Source organism: Leuciscus leuciscus, assembly GCF_965113295.1.
Source record: "Leuciscus leuciscus genome assembly, chromosome: 18".
NCBI lineage: Eukaryota > Metazoa > Chordata > Actinopteri > Cypriniformes > Leuciscidae > Leuciscus > Leuciscus leuciscus.
This window is the reverse complement of record NC_138742.1, coordinates 11903174-11915986: the sequence shown is the minus strand read 5'-3', so window position 1 is coordinate 11915986 and position 12813 is coordinate 11903174. Positions and strand designations below refer to the sequence as shown.

At 38.3% G+C, this 12813-nt stretch overlaps 1 protein-coding gene across 4 annotated transcripts; it reads left to right on the top strand.

Moving 5' to 3' along the window:
• Nucleotides 1-1534: 1534 nt before the first annotated feature.
• Nucleotides 1535-12165, top strand: myb (v-myb avian myeloblastosis viral oncogene homolog). Of its 4 annotated transcripts, none has more exons than XM_082144597.1 (16): nucleotides 1535-1717; nucleotides 3701-3818; nucleotides 4375-4446; nucleotides 5121-5213; nucleotides 5629-5849; nucleotides 5932-6151; nucleotides 6275-6343; nucleotides 6800-6904; nucleotides 7214-7405; nucleotides 7532-7699; nucleotides 8667-8791; nucleotides 8966-9077; nucleotides 9752-9874; nucleotides 10141-10224; nucleotides 10320-10424; nucleotides 10753-12165. In XM_082144597.1, the coding sequence occupies exons 1-16, from the start codon at nucleotides 1695-1697 to the stop codon at nucleotides 10861-10863; spliced, it is 1941 nt and encodes a 646-aa protein (XP_082000723.1). In that variant the 5' UTR covers nucleotides 1535-1694; the 3' UTR covers nucleotides 10864-12165. The 4 variants fall into 4 exon arrangements, with proteins under 4 accessions (XP_082000723.1, XP_082000722.1, XP_082000725.1 ...); XM_082144596.1 differs by having other exon boundaries at nucleotides 1536-1717; nucleotides 10750-12165; XM_082144599.1 differs by lacking the exon at nucleotides 7532-7699 and having other exon boundaries at nucleotides 1537-1717.
• The last annotated feature ends 648 nt before the right edge of the window (nucleotides 12166-12813 follow it).

Below are 12813 nucleotides of genomic sequence, written 5' to 3'. Positions count from 1 at the left end.
CGCAGACACAACAGAGGCGCGTTCACGAGCTGCTAGCTCTGCTGAGCACGTGAGCGTCAGCGGTCAGAAACAATGGCTCGCGCTGATCGATGTTAAGTGACGGTCACAATGTGCCAACCAAGTAGGCGCAGAGGCAACCTATACAACAAAACATATAGACCACAAAAACCCTCAAGGGTGTGTGAAAAAGAGAGATGATTATCCTTGATGATTATGCAATTACGCAGACTATCACATGGCAACAGGTTGGACATGTCGGAGAACTTAAACAAGCTGCACTACTTTTCAGTTCCAGACAAATAACCTGATCGTGACTTTGAGTAACAAAATGTGCAGTGCATTGTGTAACTTTGGTACTGAAACAAAGAGAAAATATCAGCAAACCAGAGGTGGCAGCTACATTTCTGGAAAAGGAAAAGCGAAACTGTGGCAAGTGGCAACCTGATGAAAGTGAGAGAAGTGAAATAAAGTAGTTGATTTAAAAGAATTCCTGGGAAATAACAAAACAGCAGATTTCGAACGAATATAATTTTAAGTAGATTTCAGGGTAATTGGTGCCATAACTGAACACCTGAACTTTGTACGAATTCGAAAAAGTATCGAATGATGTCAACGGTTCTGAAACGTGTAAGCTATTCGTTCATTGTGACGTTTTTAAAGTACCCTGACTGTGTGTTTTGTGCTCTGAATTTAAGCGCTTACTGTTGAATCCACGTTATGATACATACGGAGACCAGCGCAGTTCAATTCTCGAACAAATGACTCTTAAGAGCCGGTTCTTTTTAGTGAATCAAAAACTCTGAATCAGTTAATCTCCCCATGTCCTACTAGAATTGTAAGGCTCGTGAGACTTGTTCATATGGTTGTTTGTTCATATAACGTATTAAAGATACACATTATGAGTTAAAAATGAATAAATTGTTACCACATGTTTGTTTAGTATTTGTATTTAAAATGTGCATTTATGCTGCCTCTAAAAGATCTGTCAGAAGTCACACAAATCTGGGTTTTGCAGGAAAACACGTTTTAGAATTGTATTATATTTATTTCTGATTTGCATTAGTAATATATGTTATGTTAAAATATGAAACGATCGTCACTTGGCAAATGAAATAAGAACACTTTTTAAAATAATCATAATTAAAAAAATAAATACAAATTAATCTCGAACCGGACTCGTTAAGAGGAATCGCGATCGGAACCATCCTTTACGATTCCGTCACTTACTACAGTACAGCCTCAGTACCGCAGAAACAGCGCTAAGCTTGAGAGATGATGCCCGGACCCCTCACGCTCTGTTTCCCCCTGTTTTCCAAACTTTCACTCCCACTCAGAGTCCACATTGTCCTCTAAGAAACGCACTGCCACCCCTCCCTGCCTTTTTACCTCGAAAAACACAATATAATTGTTCTAAAAGAACAACAGTGGACGATTAGCGCGGAACGAAAGGCGCTCTGATGAGTGAATAGTAGAGAGGTTGTGCGCATGCGCAAGACCCGAGGCGCCAAATTTAGCGGGAGGGAGAGAGACAGCCCTAGCTTTGTCTGATGGATCTGTTTACAATATCGCACACTCCGCTAGAGAGCTTAATATCAGCACTTCCTCCTCGAAGAGGAGCTGACAGCACTCAACTTCAGCACACTTGAGGCGAGCGCACTCATCATCACCTCTCTACCCTCTTCTTAAACAGCGGGATGGCGAGGCGGCACAGACACAGGTGAGATTTAAGTTTTATGCATTTTGATGAACTTTCGCGCATGTATTTCCTTATATTATGAGACTGCGCTCCATAGTCACATGCGGGCATTTAGACGCAAGGCTATAGACAGTTCGTGCTGATACCATTACGTTTATGAAATGCGTGCTCAGAAATGTAGCGCTTATATTTGGTTGCATTTTTCCAAACGCACGCATCTCTCCGCGGAATGGTTATATCTTCTGGTTGGGCTGCGCCGCGCTGAACAGGTGGATGGCATGTGCGCTCCCCGCTCGCGCTCGCGCCCGCGCAGTGGTCTCGCGCTCGTGTTCATTTACATTTTCATTCATCCACCGTGCGCGCAGGTAGAGCGTGTGAATCCGCTGGACAGGTTACGGCGAGATTCGGTACTTCCCCAAAAAATCACACACTCATTTTGATTCAGAAACAATTGACGAGAGGCACAATTTCAGCGGCAACGTAGTGTGGTAGAAAAATAGCGGGCGATTGCAGAAACCTCTCGGCATGTTCGCGTGGTTTTTAAAAAATGACGTTTTAATAACGTTTGGATTAATTTTGAGATTATATGTGAGCCGGATGGATTATGTCCACTAAATTGTCTAAATCCGCCTTACAATTGTCGGGATTTGGAACAACTAGTATTATAGTCTTAAAGGGATAGTTCACCCAAAAAAAAAATGAAATTCTGACATCATTTACTCACCCTCATGCATGAATTTCTTTCTTTTGAATTTCTTTTTCTTTGAATTTCTTTAAAAAAAAAAAAAATATATATATGTATATTTGTGTGTATATATATATATTATATATATAGATAGATATATATTAGGCAGAATGTGAGGGTCTGACAGTCTCTATTCACTTTGACTGCATCTTTTTTTCCATCCATACAATGAAAGTGAATGGTGACTGGCTGTCATCCTGCCTAATATTTCCTTTTGAAGAAATATCAAGGATTTTAGAAGAAAATAAGTAATGCAGGTTTAGCATGAGGGTGAATAATTGATGACAGAATTTTCATTTTTGCATGCACTGTCCCTTTCAGTTTGTGTTTAAAATTTCAAAGCCATCATGCAGTTCATATGCATGTGCTTTTGCATTAGAGACATTTTAAAAGCTCAGAGTACAGGCATTTGATGTTGTATTGTCACATAAGATCACGATAAACTACTTAAGACTCAGACTGATGTTTTTGAAAATTCCTTTGAATAAGGTGTCAGCCACAGTGAGTCTATTTTGACATATCTAAACTCACATGTACAATTAGTCAACATTGCGCACTAAGATGAAACCGTATCTATTTGACTATATATATTTTTTTTATTCAGTGAGCTAGCTGCGTTTTGAGTTTTACATTTCCAGTTCCCAAGTTTCCAAGTACTTGTAGTCAAAGAAGTGAGCTATCATCTTCATCTTTCGCTTTAAGCACCGGCAGTAAGGATAAACGTAGGTTTAAAAGTACGTATACACATACACCTGTGGCACAAAGAGCAGGAGAACATTGTTCTCCACGTCTGCTTGTGCTCTATCGTGATTGGCCAAGAGCTGGCCAGGTGAGATGGTTTTGACAGTACCTGTGCAGGTCTGAACACGCTTCCATCATGAAACAGTGCCAGTCCACACACACGTTCACTGTTTCTGTGGAAACCAAAAACATCAGAACAGGTTTCTCTGAGCGTGTCCCCCCTGCACCCTAACCTGCCGGCTGTACTGGTTCATCCACTCTGGTTTTGTGTTGACTGTGTTAGCGCTTAATTTTACTAGAATGCGTGATAGACTTATGGGGGTGAAAGGGTGTTTTTTATTTTTTTATGTATGTCAACAACCGCGTCTAACATTTTCATGAGGATCTGCTCGTTTTTCCTCATCCTTCATGTTTGCTCTTCTGCTGTTTCACTATTCCCCCCCTCCTCCCTCCCTCCCTTCTCTGGTTATTACCATTCTCTCCTTATCTCACAATCTTTCATTTACCCTTCCCTCCAGTGTTTACAGTAGCGACGAAGATGATGATGATGTGGAGATTTATGATCATGACTACGATGGTCCTCATGCCAAGACAGGAAAACGCCACCTCGGCAAGACACGCTGGACCCGTGAGGAGGTATGCAAAACTATTGTCTGGCTTTGTTTGAGTGTTATTTTTTAGTATAACACTTTAAAAAAAGAAAGAAATAAGCTTTAAAAATATTTATTGTTTTGAATTTTTTTTCAATATAATTACAAATAATGCTAAATTAATATTTTAAATATTATATATACATATATATAAAGTCACATGTACAAATGTGTGTCTATAGATATATATAGTGTGTGTGTGTATTTATGCAGTTTTTAATTATATAGTTTTAACACAGATATTCTTCTGATATATAATTCAAAGCAAAAAAAGCTTTCATTGTTTTATGGTCTTGCACACACTAAGTTTTAGATTTTTGCAGCTTTTGACATTCAAATGTTTTAGAGTAGTGTTTTTGGCTGCTTTGTTTTATATTGTATCCTATGTATTCGTTAAAACTTAGTTTAGTTTAACTGATAACTTTATTCTTCAAGTAGCTTTTGTGAGGTGTTTATTTAATGGAATATCATTTATTTATTGTTTGTTTAACAATGCATTATTTGATTATGTATTCAATGTATAATGTTGACTGTTTTTACAGGATGAGAAGTTGAAGAGGCTGGTAGAGCATCATGGTTCAGAAGACTGGAAAGTCATTGCCAGCTTTCTACCTGTGAGTTTGTGTGTTTGTGTCTATGATTGTTTAAATGTTTGTATGTATGTGGCTTGTGTATTTAAGCTTTAGGGGGTTAGGTTAGGTTATGTTAGGTGTGGTGTTTTATATATGTGCATTTGCATGTGAATAGCCAAAGGATCAGGTACTGTAGAAGTGTGTGCACGTTTTGGAGGATTTTGCATAATTGGGTATTCCTCATTGGTTGGCCTAGTTTGGAACAGAGTCAAATGGGGGGGATATGGCAAGGTTTCAGAATCCACTGTGCACCTGCAAGCACACACGGATGTACAAACACACACACTCACTCACACACACACACACACACACAAATGTGCACTCAGGTAGAAGCATATGTTCACATACAAATTTCTCAGGCACAAACACATACAGTGCACACACATACAGATGCTAAGCTTAATGCAGGGGAAAAAAAGCATCTAGGCTATATCTAGATAGAGATTGCCACACGTCAATCTCAACACATGAACAAGAATTAGAAACTAAAGCTGTTTCATTTCTGATTCACTCTGTGGGGTTTCCGAAACACCTGGGATCTCAAGCCCACTGAACTCATATTAAACACAAAAATTACTTTAATTCAAGTTACACACCACATTGACAATCCAAAATTAGTTTCCATTCTCACTGTATTGTGTGTGTGTGTTTCACAGAATCGCACAGATGTTCAGTGTCAGCATCGTTGGCAGAAAGTTCTCAACCCTGAACTTATTAAAGGGCCGTGGACGAAAGAAGAAGACCAACGGGTAAGACATCTACAACCTGACACAAAATAACCATACCACAACCAATATGTTACCTCATATAACCAAACTACAGCCACAGGATTGCAATTACACAACCAAATAATCCACATGCAGTTGAGGAGTAAAGTAAAGATCCATTGAGCGGGTGTTGTGTTGTAATGATTAACTGGCGAGACCAGGTGTTTCTCCATTTATCGTCATTTTTATGACCCAGCAGAAGTCATTAGCAGGTGTATTTCGCAGATATTCATCGTAATACCACTATCTGTATCTGTGTGCAATCTTAAAACACTTATGCAATGTTAGTTCCCTTTCTCTCTGGGTTTGTGCTGGCCTCCAGTACACCCCCTCTTTCTGCATACACCTCCTTTTCCTCAATCACTTGCTCACCACAATTTTATTTTCTCTGTCTCAGGTGATTGAGTTGGTTCAGAAGTACGGCCCCAAACGTTGGTCTGTGATCGCAAAGCACTTAAAGGGGCGGATCGGTAAGCAATGTAGAGAACGCTGGCACAACCACCTGAACCCTGAGGTGAAGAAGACTTCCTGGACTGAGGAAGAAGATCAGATCATCTATCAGGCACATGAGAAACTTGGAAACCGATGGGCTGAGATTGCCAAGCTACTCCCGGGCAGGTAAGGAAATGCTACTTAAACGCTTATATTCTACGTATTTGTAAGTGATAAGGACAAACTTATGTTATTTTCTTGTCATCAGAACCGATAATGCCATAAAGAACCACTGGAACTCCACTATGAGGCGGAAGGTCGAGCAAGAGGGCTACCTTCAGCACGCCGCTAAAGTCAGCCCCACTCCACTAAGCAACGGCTACGCTAAACCTCACCTCCTGAACTACAATCACACACCGACCAACACATCCATGCCTGCCTCTTCCATGAGCAACCAGTATCCGTACTACGTGCCTGACTCACAACGGGTACGAGAAAACTTCTCTCTCATACGTTTACCTGTTTAAATAATGGTATTGTTGGCCATAGAGTAAAATTACGATACTGAATTCTTCAGTTAGTAATTGATCTTTTATTCCCCTTGTGTTCAGGTGCCATTTCCACTTGCTCTTCAATTGAACATCTTGAACATTCCTCAACATGGCACTGCTCCTATCCAGGTAACCAATGAGTCAATTAAACTGTTCTATATATTAAGCAGGGATGCATTAAACTGATCAAGAGTGACAGTAATATAATGTAATATAATGTTTCTATTTCAAATAAATACTGTTCTTTGAGCTTTCTATTCATCAAAGAATCCTGAAATAAATTAAGCAATACTACCGTTTCAACTTTGATAATAATAAGACATTTTTCAGCATATTTGAATGATTTCTGAAGGATCACGTGACACTGAAATCTGGAGTAATGGCTGCTAAAAATTCAGCTTTACCATCACAGTGCATTTGTTTTTTGTGCGACCAATCCGACGTGTTTTCTCTCTATTGTTTTCATATTATTTCGACGCTCCTAGTTTTTTGTCATATGATCGCATTCAGTTCAAACTCACAACTCGGACATATTAAAACATTGAGTTTTGTTCATTTTGCTCCATTTTGATTCCTGTGATACAGAGACACTACAGCGAAGAGGACCCCGAGAAAGAAAAGAGGGTGAAGGAGATCGAGATGCTCTTGATGTCAACAGAAAATGAGCTGAAGGGACAGCAGGCACTACCAGTAAGTGTGTGTGTCTGTGTTTTTGTGTAAGTGTCTATGTGTGTGTGTGATTAATTGGAGGAAGCATCTGGGGGTCTATTTCACATTCTAACTGCTTGGCTAAATTATGCAATTGTGCCTTATCACACCACAAGCTCTGTTTAACTCCTTGTGCAACTCCGAACCCCCTCCCAACACTTCACATCATTCAACTCAACAAGTTCCCTTTCTCTCTGACTGTTCTTCCTGCATGCATCCCTCTCTTTATTTTGCTTAATTTCTGCCGCTCACTCCCATACACAACTTCTTTTTCCCCTCCCTCTCTCGCAGATTTCCATGAACGGCTACAGTGGGTGGAACAGAGGCTCTTTGACGGACAGCTCGGTTGGCGTGTTTGTTTCAGTCCCGGCTCCATCCCTAGACCAGGGATGCCTTCCAGAAGAAAGCGCCCATGGCAACACAAACAGCCCAAACAATGACTCCAGCTCCAGTTTACCAGAGTTTATTGATGCTATTGATTCGGTAAGAGACCATAATAGCATCCTATATTAGATCTAAAAGGAACGGTGACCCTGTAAAAGGTCAGCTGATAGCCACCGTTTAGTTACCTGTCAACCTCGGTGTCCTCACATGATCTCGTCTTCTCAGGCCCCATCTATCTGGGCCAACTTACACTCTGATAGGAGGTTGCCTAAAACTGAAGCTAAGTCCAATCAGGGTTCGCCCACCCACAACGATGACAGCAGTGCCCTCACATTTCTTTGCTCTACGCCCAAACATTCAGCCGTCAGACACCTGCCCTTTTCTCCCTCTCAGGTAGCCTGAAACCTCTCCGCATAAATCAATCAGTCACCCAATAACGCAATCATGAGTATCACTTATTATCTGAGCACCATGAATCAGTCTCTTCACACTAACACATATCAGTCTGCATTAGTCTATATGCGTAGGATTCATCTAAAGGTCATGTCACCATACATAACATGCATTAATAACACCCATGAGGGTTTTTTTGGTGTCATAATGTGTGTGCTGAGGAAAATATATTAGATTGTATTACATCAGCTCTTAGTGCTACACTTTTTACATCTTCGGAATGACTGTGTAATCAGTGCTTGGTTGTTTTTAGGGAATTAGTTTCCAAGTGATGTCAACCACTACATAACCAAGACAGCATTTCACTTTAATATCAGAAATTGATTACACTTTATTTTAATGTGTCCCTGTTACAGTGTAATTATACATTTAAGTACTGAGTTATATTAATGAACTACTAGGGTAGGATTAGGGTTTGGTTTAGGTTTAGTTGAATGTAATTCTGCCTAATGTATAGATATTACTATAGTAAATACATGTAACGTGTAACAGTGACACATTAAAATAAATTACCCAGAAATCATTTGAGTTCAACTTTAAACATTTTAATTTGTACGTGAAGAAATGCTGCATTGTTTTCTTGACTGCCAGGGGCAAATTGAACGGAAATTCTAGTGAACAATGCATGCAATCACTTTCAATTTCCTCTGACAGATTTATTTTATACTTGACAATTTTATGCTTAGCAAATATTTGCATATTTGTTCATTACAAATATTTGTTCTTCATTACATGCTAGAGTTGCTCTTTTAGCCTAGTGACAGTTGTTTATTGTGCATGATGAATCTTTTGAGGTTTATGCTGATTTTGACCCCTTTTAGAGGTCCTCCTACACCTCTGAATGTTAAATAAGTGGTTTTCAGATTAGTATCTGATTGTTGCCTTCCTTTCTTCCTCTCTTTTGTAGTTCTTTAATGCATCAGTGAGCCCGGACTCAGACAGTCAAAATGTACCGGTCACGCCCTCACCTGTCTGCTCCCAGAAAGCACTGCAGCAAGACCTTGCTCTTCGGCCTCAGAAGGAAAACGAGCTGTAAGTTCTTTTTGTATTTGTAATGGTTCTTTATGTGATTCTTAAAGAAGTTTCCCATGCAAGATATAAAGCATAATCACAGGGTGAATTAAATGAATGAGACTTAATGAGATTTATGTGATTCTAATAAAACCCTGAATAATTCATAATGTACATATGGCCGTTCTGTTTCAGGTTCCGGACCCCCAACCTGAGGCGTTCTATCATGGAGTGCTCTCCTCGCACACCCACTCCGTTCAAATCCACACTGACAATGCAGGACACCAAATACGGACCTTTGAAAAGGGTGAGACTATAACAAATTTTTACATTTAAAAAAATATTATTTTATATACTGTTTGTGTGTGTGTGTGTGTACTTGTACAACTATCTTTGTGAGGACCGGTTTGAGTTTTAGACCATCAGAGTGAGGACAAAGATAGTAAAGGGACATTTTGGCCAGTCCTCACTTTCTGAGACCCCATTAAAGGCCTGTTTGAGGGTCAAGGCTTGGTTTTAGGGATAAGGTTATAAGTAGGAATAGAGTAGGTTTAGGGTAAGGGTTCGGGTTAGGCACTTAGTTGAGATGGGTAGGGTTAGGGTAAGGAGCTAGAGATTGCATTGTGTCAATGAATGTCCTCAAAAGATAGATGTAAAATAATGTGTGTGTGTGTGCATTTCATGCTCTCTGATATAAACATTGTATACTATTTTGTGTATAATTCAATATAAAAAACTAAAACAAAAAAAAATATTTTAAATGCTACATTTTTAATGCACATTGCTAAATAATTAATAGTATTGCATTATATATGCCAAAGGTAATCTGAATGTAAAAACAGGGGAATGAGCACAATTAAATATCCAATATCATCCAATTAATTTAAAAGCATTTAATATCGGCCAATAACCAATATGGAACCGATACATCATGCATCACTACTTTGGAATATTTTATTCAAGACTCTATTCTGTTTTCAGGCCCACAGCCCTTCATTGAACTCTGGAGTGGTTGGTAATATTAAGCAGGAGCCTCAGGAGTGTGAGATCAGCGTCGGGGGGGTGCATCTGGAACAGCCCCCCCTGAAGAAGATAAAACAGGAGGTCAGTTTGGGCTAATGTGCGCCCCTTCATTTGAATACATCTCAGTGTGATATTCAAATAGCAGAAATGTAAAAACGTCTTGTCTGTAGGTTGCTATTTGAATTTGTTAGTTATATCGGTAAGCAGTCAAACTTGTCTGATCCATCTGTGTAAAAGTGGGAGTGTGAATTGGATATTAAATATTGGACGTAGGATTATGAAAGCAACAGACTGTAATTTCTGCCTGGCGGGTTTGTATATATTCAATAATTGATTGGGATCTATAGGTGGAGTCGGCTTGCCTGCAGTGGGAGGAGCAAGATCTCCAGACCCAGCTGTTCCCTTCCAGTGGCTCCGCCCATGACATGCCTGTGAGTATCTTGATTTTGCTCGTATATGGATGTTGATCTTCATTTATCAGTATTATTTCAATATTTGACGACTCCGTTCTCTTTGGGACTTATAGGATCTGTTGACTAGCTCTGTGCTGATGCTTCCTAACGCAGAGAAAACTGAGGACGGACACAAAGCCGCCCAGCTGCCCCGCAGAGCCATGGGAAGTCCTCTGCAGGTACAAAATCTATCATGAGACCCTTATACACACCCATTTAAAATGTTTGACCATCCGAAAGTGTCCAGATACAGTATCGAAACATTTGGCTTAAATATGTACATATATCATGTATGTGTAAAAAACTTTATAGCTCATTTTGTAGTAGCACATATTGACTTTATGACTGCAGGTGCTGAATTGTGCCATAAAATTGTAAATGTGTGATTTATTAGACACTGAAGCGTATGCTATGCAAAACCAGAGCAATCACCTTCAACTTTGACTTTTTCTACTTCTCTCCATCTTTACTTCCTCTCTCTCTGTATCCTTTTCTCTCTCGCAGCAGTTGAGCACATGGGAACAGGTGCTTTGTGGGAAGACGGAAGAGCAGACGATGCCCTCTGAAGCCACGCACAAATACCTCAGCAATTATTCTTCACGAGCACTGGTCATGTAAAGAGACAGAGAGAATGAGACAGAGACAAATATAGAAAGGGAAGAAGAAGGAGGGAGAGTGAAAGAAGACAATCGTTCTGAAAAGAAGTAAAAGAGGAACACTTCAACACTTCTAGTACATTATTTGGGAGAGGCTTCAAGCCATTTTGTAGACTGCACAGTTGATGTTAGTCGCCAATGTTTAAGCTGTGCCGTCGCTTATTTGATTTGAGCAACCAAAGACATTATTCATGTTGTGTTTGATTTAAATTTAATAATATTGTATTATATATTTTGTATTATATATGGGAAATGAATTCTCTATGTGGGTTCTAATTTTATGGATTTTAATATAAGGAACAATTTGCAGTAATTTATTATTATTTTATATTAAGAATAATAATTGACTACGATGGCCGCCTTTGCCAGTGTTTGACCCCAGTATTGCTCACTTCTTAATCGCTAAATGTGTGTTAATTGTAAGGAGCTTGTGTCCTCCTAGCATTATCAGAATCATACACCTAAAACTACACAATATTTGTACTCCATATCTGTGGGTGAACAACAGAACTGCCCTTGCAGAGATCGTATGTATTTCAGCCAAATGCCTAAAAGCACTGCTATGTATTCCTGACCAAAACAAACCATGTCCAATGCCTAAAAATGACTGCGCCAAGTTTGAAAATTCAAGTTTGCCTAATGTAGATCTTTGGTGATGTATCTAGCGTAAAAAGGTCTCTGTCAGTTTAGTAGTGTTGCCATTTCAAAAGCAAAACCACAATGTTGAGCTTTCATTGTATTAGCACTATTTCAGGTTTTAGATCAACTATGCAAAGATTTCAACAGAACAAAAAGTGTTTATTGTTTTAATTTTTTTTTTTTTTTTTTTTTTTTTTTTACAGTTTTTGTATTTGCTCAATAGGAAAAACAAGGTTTACCAAGCATTTTCAAGTCGGGTTGAAAATGGTAACGAATTTGCCTTCGTGATGATAAAACATTTCTTGATCATGTTTTCTTAAACACTTTTTTTTTATGTCAATTTGTAATCAGATTTACATTTGGTATTTTTTACTTTTTGAAACACTGAAATGATTGTTGCTTTTATACCTAGTCGGCTTGTTTTTGATATTTCAATCAGCATTTGATACTAAGATTGCAGTGCCCAATCAAAAGCATTTAGCAATAACGTTTTTGTTATTCGCTGCCTTTTTGTATTAGCGTCAAGTACAAACACTTTTTTTACACTGATTTTGAACTTTTCATAAATCTTTTTATACAAACTTTTATAACTGCCTTGTAAATAAAGTGTGTTTTTGAAAAAATATCTCTGGCTTATTAGTTTCTTTTCCACTTAATTGAGTTTGAATAGCGTGTTCCTCAATGTTTAATACAATCTATTCACTTGCACAAATGGCCATAAGACCAAAATCAAACTATTTTCTGTATTTGATGCCAAGTTACATAAAAAACTCAAATAGTAATTGATTTTTATTATTTAATCATTTTAAGTTAATGAAATGCTATACAGTGGCCCTAAAGTATTTAAAGACTTAGTTACTCTTAAATAAATAATAAGTCATATCTACAATGAACAAGTGATTTTTAGTAAATGAAGTCAGTATACAAATATAATTAGTTTTAATTATGAACAATGTCTTTTGTTTTATAACAAAAAAATAAGTATAGATATATTCATATATTTATTAATAATAAGATAAATATATTTAATATTACTAAAATTTGTTTTATATTTTATTATAATAAAATGCAACACAAAAAGTGTATGCTGTCGATAAAAAATAAATAAATGGTAAACTTTGGTTTTCTTCATAATAAAATCCAAAGACATGTGGCTTAAAATACTTGTACAAAGAGCGACCGAATACTTTTGCAGACCTATAGGCCTATGATGGATAACCTTAATCCAGTTGTGAAGAAACAACATCACACACCGACATAAATGAAGGCAGCC